The sequence below is a fragment of the Alosa sapidissima genome, chromosome 7, assembly GCF_018492685.1.
Source record: "Alosa sapidissima isolate fAloSap1 chromosome 7, fAloSap1.pri, whole genome shotgun sequence".
NCBI lineage: Eukaryota > Metazoa > Chordata > Actinopteri > Clupeiformes > Clupeidae > Alosa > Alosa sapidissima.
In genome coordinates, this window is record NC_055963.1 from 36942550 (window position 1) to 36959450 (window position 16901).

Genomic DNA, 16901 nt, shown 5'->3' on the forward strand with positions numbered 1-16901 from the left:
GCAGGTGACTATAGCCCTTTTTCCATAAGATTTTCAAGCGAATTACATTCATTCAATGTCATTTTGAGTGATATTAGAAGCCCCAAAATGGTTTTCCATTCAACAGACCGATTCTAGCTAATTAAATTATGTCTTAATGTCCCTGTTAATGCACATTTTTCTACCATGCTGGGTGGTTTTCCATCAACAGATGAAGTGAATGGCACACTTCTAGCGAATGTATCAAAGGTAGCAAATGGAACACTATTGCGAGGTGAACGTCTTGGTATGCGTGAGACAATTTAGCACAGTGACTGGCAGAGGGAATTGGTCTCCACTTTAGCAGCCAGGGGAACGTGTCAGTGTAAAAAGTGTCCGCACACCGGAGTAGCTCCCAGTGTGTAATTAAAAGAAAAAAAGCAACATTTCAACCCACCAGGGTCTTCTTTATGGTTTGCCTGAAGAAGACCCTGTTAGGTTGAAACATTGCTTTTTTTTCTTTAATTAAACTCTGGTTGATGGTCAGGGGCCTCATTACAGAAAAATATCCTAACTGCTTGTCCTATCTTAACTTAAGTTTCAAAGATAGGAAAAATCCTATCTTCCTATTACAGAAGCAGTTCCTAAACTCATGGCTGTGTCCTATCTTATCTCAGACCTCCTATCTTATCTTAACTTAAGAAATCCTAACCATAACTGTCAGTTAGATTTTTAAATCGGCAATCGTCCTGTCATGCCTGTCATGCCTATGATTAGAATGTATACAACACTGCCTGTATCTATGAGAATGTATCTATTAGAATGTCAGGTTGCAAAGATGGTGTTCTAAAGACAGTTGTTTGCTCAAGATGGACAAACCATAATATCAGAGAGAAATAGGTCTAGGTTAGGCCTATGTAGGAAGAAAGAGAGTGTGTCAATATTGATTCATTGGATGAACAGGATAAAAAAATGGAAAAACAAAAAACATATTTATAATAATACATACCAGTAATAGTCTAATATTCTGTTATAATTATTAATATTTAATTGTTATAAATATTATAATTGTTTTAAAACACATAGCTTATAGGCTACATTTTTAAGTTTTCACTTAATTAACTTATTTAGTGAAATATGCTTTATGGTGTCCCTAACAGCCATGTCCATCATCTTGTCATAGGCTAGGCAACCACTCTCACAAGACTGTTGCAGTCAGTTTTGGCAGTTATTTTGCATTTAGGACAGGGTATGTGCCATCCTAAGTTAGGATTCATAAGTTAGGAAATTCTTGAGTTAGGATGGTTCTGTAATGGCCAAATTCCTATCTTAAGTTAAGATAGGCCTTTTTCCTAAATGCAGTTGGGAAACATGCTTCTGTAATACCAAAAATCCTAAATGCCATCCTAAACTGAGATAAGATAGGATTTCAGAGTTAGGAAGTTTCTGTAATGAGGCCCCAGAGCTGCCCTGAAGTCGACGGTGGGGGCCCAAAAGACCATCAAGCAACCGTAGACATGCCCCTGCATCAAACAATTAAGTTTACTAAAGCTTTTACACATACAAACAATAATTTTAAAGGCACATTTTATTCTTCATGGTACCAACAATGAGCTCAAAATATTATAGATCTGAAGGAGACAAGGGATTACAAATCTAAGCTTTTCTTTCAAAATGGTGAAAATGCAAAAGAAAATACAGGGCCTGGAAGGAAAGTACAATGGCCTTGTTTCTTTATTTAAGGGTTGTTTTTCAGTTTATACTTAGAAATCAGAGGTAGTGAAAAATTACAAAGAAGACCTCCTGACAGCACCCTCATAGACATACAAAAACCAAACTTGAATGTGTGAGCCTGCAAGTCTTTTTGATAAATCATTTTTCCAATATTATTGCAGTAACTTACTTTTGGAATCTGTAGGGAACACAAATACATAAATACAAAACAATGAGAAGCATTTTTACATGAAAACAAATAGCAACATCTCTAAAATATTTTCACAGTAATGGTAAGCTGCCTTGTGGTGCTAAGATTATTCCGAAAACATAAAACAGCCCCATGAGCAGGTTGAGTTTCGCAGTCTTTTGGGGTATTTTGGAATAACACTGGCTGCGGAACTGCCGCTCTAGGGGGAAGGCCATAGGCAGGGTAAGCAAGGGCAACGCCATGCTAATGGTGTAGTGTGTGGCCAGGATACAGAAGAGTACATAAGGGACAAAAAGCAAAAGATTATAAAGCACATAAGATAATGTAGGCCCCACCAGGATGGCCAATGTGACAATGCCTGCTTGCTTGTCAGAGTCCATGTCTCGGGTGTTGTTGCTATGCAAGATAGCTTCTGTGTTGAGTGCAAGTGGCACGGCATAGACCAGAGGCAATACTGAAAGATATCCAACCTGCACAGCATGTGCAAACATCACAGCAAGAGGGCCAAATGTAATGAGGATAACGACATCACCCAGGGCCACATATTTGAAACCAATTCCTAGAAGACAAATGAATTTGTATGTTAGTAGAATATCAGAAAAAAAATGACCCCATCCCATGTTTCAGGTAAGAGTAAAACATCTGACTACATCAGAATCACATTTTAACATGGTATTTCTTAAATGTTGGGCGAAACAGGATTCTAGTTGTAGACTTTTAGAACACATTTTGTTCAGACACAGAGCAACATGACATTATCTAGTAGGCAAGAAACCAAAGCCATTACAAGCTGTAGCGTGCAAATTTCCTAAACCCTGAAATGCTCTGAATTTTTAATGTGTTGGCATGGAATAGACCAATATGACTTCAAAACAAATTTTGCTTCAGATCTGCCGGTTACAAATCAAAGGCAGCTGTCTGCTTTGTAATAACATAACAGAAATGCATCCCCTTTTTCAGTCATGGTACATGGAATGGTATGCTGGTAGCCTTACACAAGCCACAATTCTTTGCATTCACTGTGTTATAACAACTAGTCCATAATGCCAATAACTAATTAAATGCAGCTTATGCAAACGGTGCCTGTACAAAATTCCCTGACTTTCCATGTCTGGAATAGACTTTCCAAAATTTCACGATATTCCATAAATTCCATGCTTTATTCAATTGAAGTTGAAACTATGCAAGTTTCCTTCATCATGACCTCGGATCCGGTCACCAGCATTTTTCCAGCTTTTCCGTTTATCTCCGTCCATTCTCGCTGGACAGACACTCACTGACTGACCTTCACCTTAAAGGAGCCACACATACTATTTTGATGACTAGTTTTGCTGCTTGAGGACAGGCCTATTATGAGTTCAAAATGTTGAATTTCCCCTTGGGATCAATAAAGTATCTATCTATCTATCTATCTATCTATCTATCTATCTAGTTCTGTCTGTCACTGGTGGTATGCAAAATGACTGCAAATGAAATGCTGCTTATTAAATGCTGTACCTTGCACTTAAAGAAAAAAAAAAATCCAAGAGTAATATTATCAGCTATCGTATCAGTATTGGCCACAACAAACCAATAAATAACAGTTATCGTTATCGGCCTCAAATTTCCAAATTGGTGCATCTCTATACAAAACATGTGCAGGAGTTGAAACTATCAGGTTCAATAATTAACATATTTTTAATGTTATGTTTAAATGTTAATAGAATGTATATGAGACAATTATCCTCCTCAATTGTATTAGTACTGTGTCACATTTATGACACTTATCGTATTCCCACTACAAATAAAAACAGTGTGTCAACAAAGAAGGGTTCAACCATTCATTCAATAAAATGTGTTTTAAAGATGTAAAACTTAAAATAGGCTTTAACATAAAAAGCTAAATTAACTCACAAACTTCCAAATGACATGCGTTTCATACAGTTTCAGAATGGTACACCAATGTAACAAAATCAGGCAATATCAAGGGCATCCATCAAGCTTTAGGATCCCTTGCCACATCACACATGTTTTTAAATATTCTTAATTTGAATATTATCATCTCCTGTCTCACATCTATATGCCAATTCCTGCAGATTTCTGAGAAAATGATTTAAAAATTCTTAGAGATAACCCCATTATTTTCTAGTAGGTTCTGTTAGCATTTAGTCTGGAAGCCAGCCCGAATTTATCCCCGGTCACAAAATTTGAGGTCGGGAAATTCGGACTGGACTTGCTCCATTGACAAGCAATCGAACCAGAGCAGTCCGCACCAATCTAATTGTCCAGGCGGGCTTTATTCGATGATGGACAGATGGCCAATGGTTTCTAGTCTATCACCTGAGCAGGCTTCGGTTGATCTTGTATATAACAAAAATGTTGTCGCTAGAATAGATTTGGCTATCGCGTCTGTTGTACAAGATATATATAACTTTTAAAAACGATCTAAAACAAAACAAAACTAAAACAGCAAGAAGAAGGATGTTTTGGCTGTTCTCTCTACAGGATTCATGGTAGGCTATTTCGTTGCTCTAATTAGTTAGGTCTATCCAATTAAGTGCAGAGGCATTTCTCCCCATGTATCGGTTGAAATAAGCTCCATAATCACGTCCCAATCAAACAGTATCATACTCAAATTCTGACTAGAATTGAGTATGGCTACATCAGGCTAGTTAGCAGCTAGCATCGGCAGTAAAACAAAATGACTGGCATGAACTCAATTTGTTTTGTGAAAATAAGTTGTTATTTTTTTTTGTTATTTGTTGTCAATTCCATCAGATTGTTTTAACTGCAAACTGTCAGTTCCTCACATTAAGGCACATTTTCATTTAAAAAAGAAAGATGCGATGACAGCTTTCAACATCAATGCACTGTAGATTAGAATATGTTTCATGTACTGTTTGTCATTTCAATTTTACACCATATCTTGTCCAATTTCTCAAAAAACAGTGAGGTGCAGAGATGGAATTTTTTGTAACCTTAAAAACAGATTACTTCACAATACAGGGTTTCTGCAGGGTTCAGTCAGTCAAATTTAAGACTTTTTAAGACCTTTTTATGACCATTATGATTTAAATTTATAACCTACACAAATTACAAAAAATAACTTTAGTCATTAAAATTCCCTTCAAAATATTTTTGGGCGATGCTATCTGGGAACATTGTTTGGAAAAATTTGCCTATATCTTCGTTCCCGTACAAGTGGTGTTTGGTCACGGTATTCAACACCCACAGGACCTCCGCTGTCAAGGTGGTTCAAGGAGGTTGATCTGAACCCACTGTGTGTGGAACTGGAGACGACACAGATGGAATCCCGCGCAGTATCGATCTTTTTGATTGGTACCTATTAATTAATACCGATTGTTAGGGACGGGGACGGGTTTGAGGCAACTACTAAACGCATCCTCTTCGAGCCATAGCTGATGGCTTATGTTATATGTTTTTATTTCATATTTTGAAATTCATATAAACTTTATACAGCTCTGGAAAACATCAGGAGACCACTGCACATTTTTCTGATTTTATCCTACTGTTGCTGAGTGACATTTAAATGAGTTCCAGAGCTGTATATTTTGTTAATAATTTCTAGTATTTTATGATCTGGATAATTAGTAATAGCTAAATATTTAGTAATTTGAATACTTCATATTGATTTGTAAACTATTACACTTGTCTTTATTGTCATTACATTGGTGGTGTGTAGGTGTAATTGAGTGCCTGTCATTTTAAGAAGTACGTAAAAAAGTAATTAGCTTTCAGTCTCACCGTTTTAGGCTAGTGGAAAATGTGCATAGTGCAAGGATATGTGGATGCAAAATCATTGTGTTTTCTATCTCATTAGATAAAATAAATGTTAAAAAAACTAACAAGCCAAAGAAAATCTTTCTGGGATCAAGGCAGAGATAAGTGTCTTGCAATGTTATGAATGAACTAAATTCCATAGCCTAGGTAGGGTAGCAACACAAACTTGAGAGATGCATTTCAGCAAATCAACTTAACATTAACCTAGGCTACTAGGCTATTAGGCTATTATTTGTTGCTTTGCGGTCACAGCATCACACACAGGGATGGATTACTGCACGGGCCTACTGGGCCCAGGTCCAGGGGCCCAAGGGGTCAGGGGGCCCTGAAGCTCAAGTCTTTGCATGGAATCATTGCCTCAATATCAACAAATCAGGATGTAGGCTATGAATCTGATTGAATTTAGTATTGGCAATCCCCAAAATACACCAGAATACAGGAAATCACATCAAACAAATTAAAAAATGTCTGGGGGAGGACCCCCAAACCCCCCCCTCACACATATACGACAATTAGTGGGGGGCCCATAATACATCTGGGCCCAGGGGCCCAAAAGTTCATAATCCGCCCATGATCACACATGACAGTTGAAGGTTGAAAGCTGCGTACGTGTGTGTGAGGAGAAGACACATAGGCTACGGTAAGCACTAGAAGCATGCTTTGCGCACACTGACATGAAATACGTATCTTATTCCAAAACAACACTGTCATTCTTAATGGATTTAATCGCTGGAATTTCACAGAAACCTGCTTCAACCCTCTCTGGTGCAACATTCAACCATAGACTGTAAAAGAAAACAATGACAGTGAAGCCTGGGTGTTTGGAGTTTGCACGGGTTTCTTTAAAAGTCCTTCCGACAAGTCTGTTTGCTGCACTGCCGCATCGACCTTGAATTGTGGAACGCTGTGATAACACCCAGATTCCTCAGACAGAACTACAACAAGAGGCGGAATGAATTAATACCGCCGCCTGTGCATTTCTGGTGGGGAAAAGGCAATGGTAGAACCAATGAATGAACGAGTGTATGAATTTAAGACGTGACTAAATGTAATTTATGACCTTGTATGGAAAATCGGGATGTTTTTATGAAATTTTAGGGCCTAAAATTCTTATTATCAAATTTAAGACTTTTTTGACTTTTTATGACCCCGTGGAAACCCTGCAATAGTCCTGCCATTTATTTTGACATGGGATTGTTGACGTGGCACATATCTGATTAAGGTGATGTTAATTTCAGACACATTTGGACACACTCTGCGCCTGGTGGTCTGTTAAACTCTGATCGGCGGTTGGTTGTTCAGGGTTCCATTGCCCCCAGCTAGAGAACCACTGCACTAAACAGATCACAAGAAAATGCACTGTAGGGTCATTCCATGTCAATTGAACCAGGGCCCACGCACTTAGGTCTCAAAAAATTCTGAAAAAATTACCAGGTGTACCTATGTTACCCAGGAGACACACTGTAAAATGACTCTTATGTAAGATCAATACTTTCCAAGATACAGCCAGTTTTACAGGGGGAGGGGGGTGTCGATTTTGTTCGGCCTCTTTTTTTTTCAAAGTTCACAAGCCCACAGCGCAAGAACTAAACCATGTAGGAGGCTCATATTTTGCATTGCATCCACATAAATAGGAATAGTATGTAGCAAAATCGTCACGTTTGGTCTGGATAATCCTGCATGGTCATAGCTGTCTTCTGAAGGCCTAAACAGAGCCCAGCCAAAAACTCCAATAAAATTTTGATCAACTTTGAGGGACAACTATGACCATGCAGGATCATCCAGACCAAGCGTGACGATTTTGCTACATACTATTCTTATTTATGTACCAGCAAGCAAAATTTGAGCCTCCTACATGGTTTAGTTATTGCGCTGTGGGCTTGTGAACTTTGACAAAAAAAAGAGGCAGACCAAAATCGACACCCCCCTCCCCCTGTAAAATAGGCTGTATCTTGGAAAGTATAGATTTGACATAAGAGTAATTTTACAGTGTGTCTCCTGGATAACATAGGTACACCTGGTAATTTTTTCAGATTTTTTGAGACCTAAGTGCGTGGGCCCTGGTTCAATTGACGTGGAATAACCCTGTAGCATAAGAAAACAATTGGCTGTTTTACCTCCTGTGTACAGAAAAGAGCTTGAGAGGCCACCAAAATAAATGAGTGCCAGGTGTTCCAGTCTAAGGGTGGAGAGAAAGAAGAGCAATGTGGCACAAAGACAGCCAACTGAGTACAGGACTGCTCCGAACATAACCACATCTTGTGGCTCAAGGATCTGGTCCACCAGTGTGCGATCATCACTCTTCTTGTGGTCAATGCCCTTGGAGAAGTCATAGTAGGTATTAACCAAATTCCCAGCACCATGCACGACTAGTACAGCCACCGCACACACCAACAACACCAGCAGGTCCACTTGACCTTCAAGTTTATAAGCCAAGGCACTGCCCAGGGCAACTGGTGTTAGGGAAGCACTAAAACTCCAAGGACGTAGAGCCAGCACATAGGCTTCACATTTGTGTTTGACATCCATTGCCACCCTTGCAATCCCTGATGAGCTGTTGTTGTCTGTGTAGTTGTTGCGGACATGTCCTTTCAGACTCAATCCTGTGCCATCGCCTTCGACAGGCTGTATGGGATCTTGCTGACCATCGGAACCAGCTGCTAGAACACACGTGGATGATTCCGAGCAGGCAGATTTACCCTGGGCCATTGCCTGGTCAGATTCACATACAGCATCCACTTGCAGGTCTTCAACACACCTCGTACAAGGTGATTTAAGCAGTAAGCTACAAGAAGTTGATGCGGTCCCTACAATGAAAACAAATAGGGAAAAAGACTGTCAGCAATCTAGATTCTAACTCTCTACAAGCAGACGAATCCTCAAGCCTTATTCTCAGTCCAAAAAAGGAATGTAACACAGAATAAAGATCGACAACTCTGACTCGCCATCACCCTAGTTTTATAGTAGCCTGAAAAGTTGTGGGTTCAATTCCCGGCTTCCACTGTTGTGCCCTTGAGCTAGACACTTAACCCCAAGTTGCTCCGGGAACAATGGACCTTGCTATATTATTGACATAAAAGTCACTTTGAGTAGGAGTGTTTGCTAAATGAATATATGCAAATGTACTATGGGGCTGGGCTCCTGAACATTCACACCCATTGTAACGAGTGGCCACTTTAGGTTGAACAATAAAGCTCAGGTAATGGATCGAAGTTTGCGCCTATGAAAAGGCACAGCCCTAACGTTACAGACAGTAACTGGCTGCATGATATGCAGAAAGATCATGCATTTGCGATCAGTGTAGCTATAACGTTGTAGCTGCTGCTAGTGATAACTAATTTGCCAGCTAAACCTTAGCAATACAGTAAATTTGTTATTTTATTAATTATGTGAATAAATCCGATAATATCAATTAACATGTCTGAGGGTTTAACGCAAATTAACTGGCAGTACGATATTTATGTCGGACAAGTTATCACTAACTTATTGTTATCGCTAGCAGGTCAGCATACTGTCGTGCAAGAAAGTTGGCTAACTAAGCAGATTACGTGAGCCAGCCAAGTTTAACGATAACATTAACGTTAACGTTAGCAGCTACTGCAGTATCGTGTCGTATCGTAACTCATGTGTGTTAACTAACTGTATGCTTATGATGAGAATATAACCTACCGAAATGTATTGGTAACGTCCTTCTGGGAAGACTTGAAATGCATTATATTGTTCCTAGAATGTTAATTGCCAACTGTCATTTCGCATATCATTATCCTAACAGCCGGTAAACTTCAACCCAACAGTGCAGTCTTCAGAGTAGCATTTCAAGAGACCAGTCAGTCGCCATTTTGTCCACGTACTGTACGTGCGTCAGAAAAAGAGTCCTACCAAAACATAATTTTAGTGTAGTTGGTTCCTCTTGGCGGCACCTGGGATGCAAGTACCGCCCCCGTGATTACTTTGTTTTTTCCCCACAGTACGGTGTCTTGTGTAATCCCGCTGGATTTTCTTGTAAAAATTGATTTTTTTGCATATTTTGCTAGCATAGGGTCTAATAGTCTAGGTCCTGGGTATGAAAAAAATCTTGTTCCTTATAGTAGAGGTCCTGGGTAAGATTTGTATACACTTCATTTAGCGGAGAATATCTCAACTGTTATAGACTAATATGACCCCACTGAACAACGTGGGATGTGTGCCAAAATCTCCTCGGGACGAAAGTCCTGAAAATGACCACAACAGATGACACTATTATCACACTACAGGTGAATGGGACTTTTTTTCCCTTTATAGATATCCCCATACATTTATACCAGATTAATCTTCATATTAAGAGAAATACTTTTTGTATTACACTTTGCCTAAAAAAGAAAATAAAATATGCAAATGAGGCAATATATCATTAAATATGCGTACATATAAATTCTTGAAGGTACAGATTTTATGAAGTGATGACAATGTTTACAGTGACCATGTAGTGTATGTGTACGAATTCTGGTTTGATATTTAGGGCCTGAGCGCAAGGCCCTATTGTTTTTGTAAGGATTATTATTATTATTTTTATTAGGGCCCGAGCACCGAAGGGCGCAAGGCCCTATTGTTTTTGTAAGGATTATTAGGGCCCGAGCACCGAAGGGCGCAAGGCCCTATTGTTTTTGTAAGGATTAGTATTATTGTTATTCCACTTTTTTTGCTTTCCTGTTTTTGAGGTGGTTAACATGGTTGAAAACTCTTGAAATTTGGCACACACGTCAGGTGTCACGCATCGCAGTTAGGTACAAGAGCTTGACCCCGGGCGTGGCCCAGGGACTCGCTAGCGCCCCCTTAGGTGACTGCTCCCGTGGTTGGCAAATATTTTGAGGTGGTTAACATAATCGAAAAGTCTTGAAATTTGGCACACACATCAGGTGTCACACAAAGCAGCTAGGTAAAAAAGCTTGGCCCCGGGTATGGCCCAGAGACTCGCTAGCGCCCCCTTATGTCACTGTGACTTGTGGTTGGCATATAGTTTTAGATACACACACCAAATTTGGGGGGTGTATGTAACTCCCAAAAACAAACAACTTTTGTATTAACATGCCATTAGCCACGCCCACAGGAAGTGAGGTAGTTGAGAATTTGTGCGTTGTGGACATGATCAATTTTAATGTACTCCTCCTAGACGATTGATCCGATTCATGTCAAAGTTGGTATACATGATGCCAATATGCTTCTGATTCTAAATTGTGAAGCTTTTTTTGATATGTTGTAATTTGACGAAATGTTTGAAATGTTTTAATGGCTTGAAATGTTTTAAATTTCACAGGTCTTTGAATACCATGGTAGTGATGATATTCACATGCCCATAATGCATTTTTGGCATAGCGCCACCACCTGGCAACAGAAAGAATGGCAATTACACTGATGTCACATGATCAATTTTAACATACTCCTCCTTGACGGTTTGACAGATTCATGTGAAATTTGGCTAACATTATGCCAAGAAGTTGCTGATGTTAAATTGCGAAGGGATTTTTGATATGTTGTAATTAGGGCTGTCAAAATAACTGATTCATTTCGATTAATTAATTTGAGAAAAAATAACTGATTAAAAAAATAACGCAGATTAATCGATTCCGTATGACCTTTGACCCCAAGCCGTTCTAGTCAGTAACCATTAGACTGAAAAATGAAGGAGAGAAGAACATGTGCTGCCTAGTTCATTGATCGGAACATTTACTTTTAAGTCGCGCATCAATGCAAAGAAATAGTGTTGACATAGAGGGGAGTATTAATTTGTTTCATTGTGTCCCCTAGGTTATATCTGTGGCCTGAAAAAACTTATTCCCGAAGCACTTTTGAATTTATTTCCTCAGCATATTAGGTCATATCATAGATTATTATGGCCATCATTTGAACAGTGAAAATAATAATAAAAGAGTTTTTGAACTTTAATGTCACTAATGCTGATTATTCAATGATTCATTTGAGTTTAAATATTTAAAATACTTTCACAGCAAAAATTATATATGCGATTAATTTAGATTAATTAATCACAGAATATGTAATTAATTCGATTAATTTTTTTAATCGATTGACAACCCTAGTTGTAATATGTCATGATTTTAATATCTCACCATATAAACAGGAAATGTGTCATAAAGTCACAGTGCATTGAATGAATGGTCTGAAACTTCTCAGGTTAATAGATATTATGATTATGATGATATCCAGACACCCAATGGGCCTGCCTGGCATAGCGCCACCACCTGGCCAAGCAGGAAAATGTGCCAGAAATTGGCATTGCCTTTATTAATTGATCTGAAACTTAACAAAATATTAGATATCATTATTGTGACGATATTCACATGTGTAATTCACATGCCTAGCATAGTGCCACCATCTGGCCAAGCAGGAAATGTGCCAAAAAAGTTCAAGGCTTTGATGGATTGATCTGAAACTTTACAAAATATTGGATATTATGATTGTGATGACATTCACATGTGGAATTCACATGCCGAGCATAGCGCCACCATCTGGCCAATCAGGAAATGTGCCACAAATGTTCAATGCTTTGACTGATTGATCTGAAATTTTACACAAAATTAGATATCATGATGATGATATTCATATGTCTTATTAACCTGCCTTGCATAGCGCCACCAATTGGCAAGAGGAGGAATGTGTACAAAATTTTAATTAAATATCATTATTTGGATGGTATTCACATATGTAATTTTCATGCCTAACATAGCGCCACCATCTGGCCAACCAAAAAGTGTATCAGAAATGTTCTTTGCTCAAAATGAATGGTCTGAAATTCTCAGGTTAATATATATTATGATTATGATGACACCCAATGTGCCTGCCTTGCATTGCGACCCCCACTTGGCCAAGCAAGTAAATGTGCCAGAAAATAAAATACCAAAACAAACAGCACACGCATCAAATATGTACATTTCACAAACGGACCACGTCGGGGCGTTGTTGGATTCCGAAATGTCACGGGTTGCCGCCCGCAGGTGCTCGGGCCCGCCATTGCCGCTTGCGGCTATATTTTTAATTGTGTTTTGTGCTGAATTGAATGGAAAATTAATTGTATACAAACAAGGGATGCATAAGTGGGGTCAAAAATGACCCCAGCGGTTGTTTTTTTGCAATATCTTGGTCATTTTAAATTGTTATCGTTTAGTCTTCCATGTATTCCTCAAATAGGTTGTCTGACATGGTTGTGTGACATGAGGCCATTCGGATTTGTATCTAATTGGTATATTTTTTAAGTAATTGCATTTTTTGTATCAGTATCACACTTTTCCATGCGTGGGGTCAAAAATGACCCAAGCATTTTCTATGGAATTTCAAAGGTTAACCCTAGGAACCTTTCATTTTTATCAACTGTGACTATCAGGTATACATTTACCGGTGTATTATCAACAACTTTTCATAACATATCAATGTAGGTGTCATAGGAAATTACAAAAAACTGCAACATTGAACCATAACAGATTTGCATATGGCCATACCAAATATTCTAAGTAGGGAAGCACCTGTGAAGTGCATGAGTGTGCTTCATGAAGTTTTATGGAATGCAATTGCTATGGTATGTGCCCTGACTATCATACCAACATCCATGGCTTTTTGATGTTGCGGTGAAGCTGCAGACTTGCTACCCTGTAGCCCCAAGTTTGAGGCCTGACTGATCCATCTATTTGCTATAGGCCTACCTACCCCGTGTGTTTCTCTTTTGAGACAAATTGCTTCTTAAACTTTCAGAAAGTCAGGTGCAGGTAACTTGCATGAGTGTGCATCAGTACGCATACATGAGTATGCATGGGTGTAAGTGTGCAAACTCATGGATATGTGTGTGTAGTTGTGTGTGTATGTATACTGTACCGGAGAATGTTTGGGGAGATTTATGGAGCTTTTAACTAGTACATAACAGTGATTTTGATGATTTCCTATGATAATTTGTATTATTATAACTTCATATCTGTAAAATATTGATTTTCATTCCGCAATGGTACAATGTTGCCTGGGGGCAAAAAATAAGTTTATATCGAACCTTGCTATTATCATTTGAACGTTAAAGTGAAAAATACAAAACAACAGGATTATTCCCTGTGTTGCAAGGTAAAACTTTCACAACAGAGTCCAGGTATGGGGATGATGATGAGACAGTGTTTCTACATTGACTTATTTGTGGCGGCCCACCACAATATCAACATTGACCACCACACAATGATTTTCCAGGTTGTACTAAATTGTGCTTAAATCTGGTTAGCATCATAACCACGCTGCGCTAATTTGTTAAAAAATTTTGCATTCAAGTTAATTCTGCAAACCTACCACCACAAATATAATTGAATTCTGTGGGAAACACTGTGAGACCTCATTGAGTGATAGGATTTTAGGAACTATAGCCTCCCTTGCATTTGCAGTAACAGCAACAATGGATACCAGCTCCCCGACAGGGACACCCATTCTTGTGTGCACACTTGCCACACGAGCAGGGATCTGGTAAACCTTCAGGTTTTGAGATTACAATCTCAGGGACTAATAAACTGCCCTTTCTTACACAACCATAAGCATCTGATCTGCATTTAAGATCAAGGTGGTGTCTGTAAATGGTGTTTGGACCCAAAGCTGCTGTTGAATAGGCTCTTTGTATATGTTTTCTTGCATTAGTTGAGGTGCAAGCGGCCCTCTCAAAGTCCATCTTATCGAACACAGCAATGCGCAGGTCGTCAAATGTCTCCATGTCCGTTGATGGTTTGAGACATTTGACCAAGAATGTTTCTGCCATTTGTGTTGCACTTTCTTTAGCTGTGGACAGTTGACATTGAGAACCAGAAAAGAGTTGTCTGGTTTGTGGACAGTGTTCAGAGCTGCAAGTTTGGTTGATATTTTGCTGGTTGTATCGCACCCAGTCAGCACATGTAGTGCTGGGAGACACTGTGTGAGCTCGTCTCCCAGCGCTATGCAGATATCATGAAGTGGTAATATTGATCTTTTCACTCCTGAGTTGCGGATGAGCCAGAACAATTGCTATGTGGTATAACAGGCACACAAAGACATCTGTGTCACCTGATGACAGTGACAGTGATGTAGATCCATAAGTTGTTCTCTCACTTTCTAGATCTTTTGGAATTTTGTAAAATAAGGTTTCAAATATGAGTAATTGGTATGTAGGCTACCAACGTATCTGTTCTTTGTGAGGAATAACTTCATGACATAAAGACATTGCAACTTCATCAACTTGTCTGAGACTGAGTGTATAAGTTAAGCGCGTGTTTGGCATGGTAGCTGGCCGTGGTCATGGAATGCCTGAAGCGGAGATCGCGATAGAGCGATGGCCACTTGCACCCCCCAGTGTAAGGAGGATGCGTAACTGGATCAGTGAAATGGAGGAGTAGGGGGAGGAGGAGGGATAATTTTGCGAGCGCCGCAGCATGTGACGTATGGATAAGGAGGCCGGCTTAAATACCCTGGCGGCGGAAGACAGGTGAGTTAATTGCTGTCAATCATCCCTAAGGGCTCCTCCTGAACTTTGTTTAGAAAACATAATTTCACTAGTTCACCCGTCGGCATGATTGCTATACTGAGTGTATAAGCTAAGCGCGTGTTTGGCATGGTAGCTGGCCGTGGTCATGGAATGCCTGAAGCGGAGATCGCGATAGAGCAATGGCCGCTTGCACCCCAAAAGAGCAGAAAGGAAGGCCACTACCGAAATTACATTAGCGCTTGCTTAGCAAGTCATAGATCCACCAGATGGAGTGGATGTACAGTAGGACTGATAGGCATCTGTGGACCAACGGCTCAGTATTTGATTGCTCCTCTGATAGGCCAATGCATGCAGCTGTAGTAGCAGCTCCTATCCTGAATGCACAGAGTAGCGGTCTGCGGGAACCGGATTTGACAAGCATATTTATTCGAGTCTGGAACCTGTGACGAGTGATGGGTACCCTTCATCTGAGATGAAGAGAGCGTGCTAGTAGGTTGCTTGAGCTGACCGATATGAGATGTAGTGTGATGGGTATATTGGTAGTAAACGTATTGTGTCCTGGTCTAACGCTCAAGATCTGCCATCGGGAATGAAATGAGATGAGGGGCATGTAGACTCACTACATCTCAGCAGCCCAAAGAAGGCCGGTAAACATGATGGAGGGTGTGACATGAACCCCTTGCGAAGTATAGCGAGGCAAGCGGCAAGTACGCAAGAGTGGATCTTCGTTGCGCTTGCTCAGTGGCGGACATTCGTGTATTGCATAACCGTGGGGACGATGGGTGTCAGGGTTCAGCAGAGCTGCTGCCGCGAGGGTCTCGGGGTTCAGCCGAGACGTTGCTGCATGGTCTTGGGGCTCAGCGGAGCAGTCATTAGATGGGTCCTGAACCTTGGCGGAGCTGTTCCTAAATGGTCCTATGGGCTCAGCGGAGCTGCTTCTGCATGGGTCCTAGGGCTTGTTGGAGCCGTCGTTGCCTGGGTCCTGTGGCTCGGTGGAGCCATCGTTGCCTGGGTCCTGGGGCTCGGTGGAGCTGTTGCTGCATGGGGCTTTGGGCTCGGCAGAGCCGTCATTGCACAGATCTTGGGCCTCGGTGTAGCTGCTGCTGTATGGGTCGTGGAGCTCGGTGCATTTGCTGCATGGTTCTGGGGCTCAGTGAAACCATCGTTTCATGGGTCTTGGGGCTCGGCGTAGCTGCTGTTGCATGGTTCTCGGGGCTTGGTGGAGCCGACGTTGCATGGGTCCTGGAGCTCAGCGTAGCTGTTGCGGCATGGTTCACGGGGCTTGGTGGAGCCGACGTTGCATGTGTCCTGGAGCTCTGCTTAGTTGTTGCTGCATGGCTCTTGGGGCTGAGCAAAGCAGTCGTTGCATGGGTCTTGGGGCTCAGCGTAGCTGCTGTTGCATGGGTCCTGGAGCTCAACGTAGTTGTTGCTGCGTGGTTCTTGGGGCTTCAGCGAAGCAGTCGTTGCATGGGTCTTGGGGCTCGGCGTAGTTGTTGCTGCAAGGTTCTTGGGGCTGAGCGATGCCGTCGTTGCATGGGTCTTGGGGCTCAGAGTAGTTGTTGCTGCAAGGTTCTTGGGGCTGAGCGAAGCTGTCGTTGCATGGGTCCTGTAGCTCTATGTAGCTTTTGCTGCATGGGTCTTGGGGCTCAGCGGAGCCGTTGTAGCAGGGTAGCAGGAGCTCGGCGGAGCAGTTGCTGCATGGGTCTCCCTGAAGCTATTGTTGCATTGGGTCCAAGCTCATTCCGTACTATCTGTGGCGGCCTTAAATAA

General features: G+C 40.8%; 1 protein-coding gene across 1 annotated transcript; it reads right to left on the reverse strand.

The window, feature by feature from the left end:
• Positions 1 to 1674: 1674 nt before the first annotated feature.
• On the reverse strand, positions 1675 to 9525 carry ubiad1 (UbiA prenyltransferase domain containing 1). Its single transcript, XM_042098766.1, has 3 exons — positions 9332 to 9525; positions 7780 to 8469; positions 1675 to 2441 (listed from the first exon to the last, which is right to left on the reverse strand). The coding sequence occupies exons 2-3, from the start codon at positions 8369 to 8371 to the stop codon at positions 1954 to 1956; spliced, it is 1080 nt and encodes a 359-aa protein (XP_041954700.1). The 5' UTR covers positions 8372 to 8469; positions 9332 to 9525; the 3' UTR covers positions 1675 to 1953.
• Positions 9526 to 16901: the final 7376 nt, after the last annotated feature.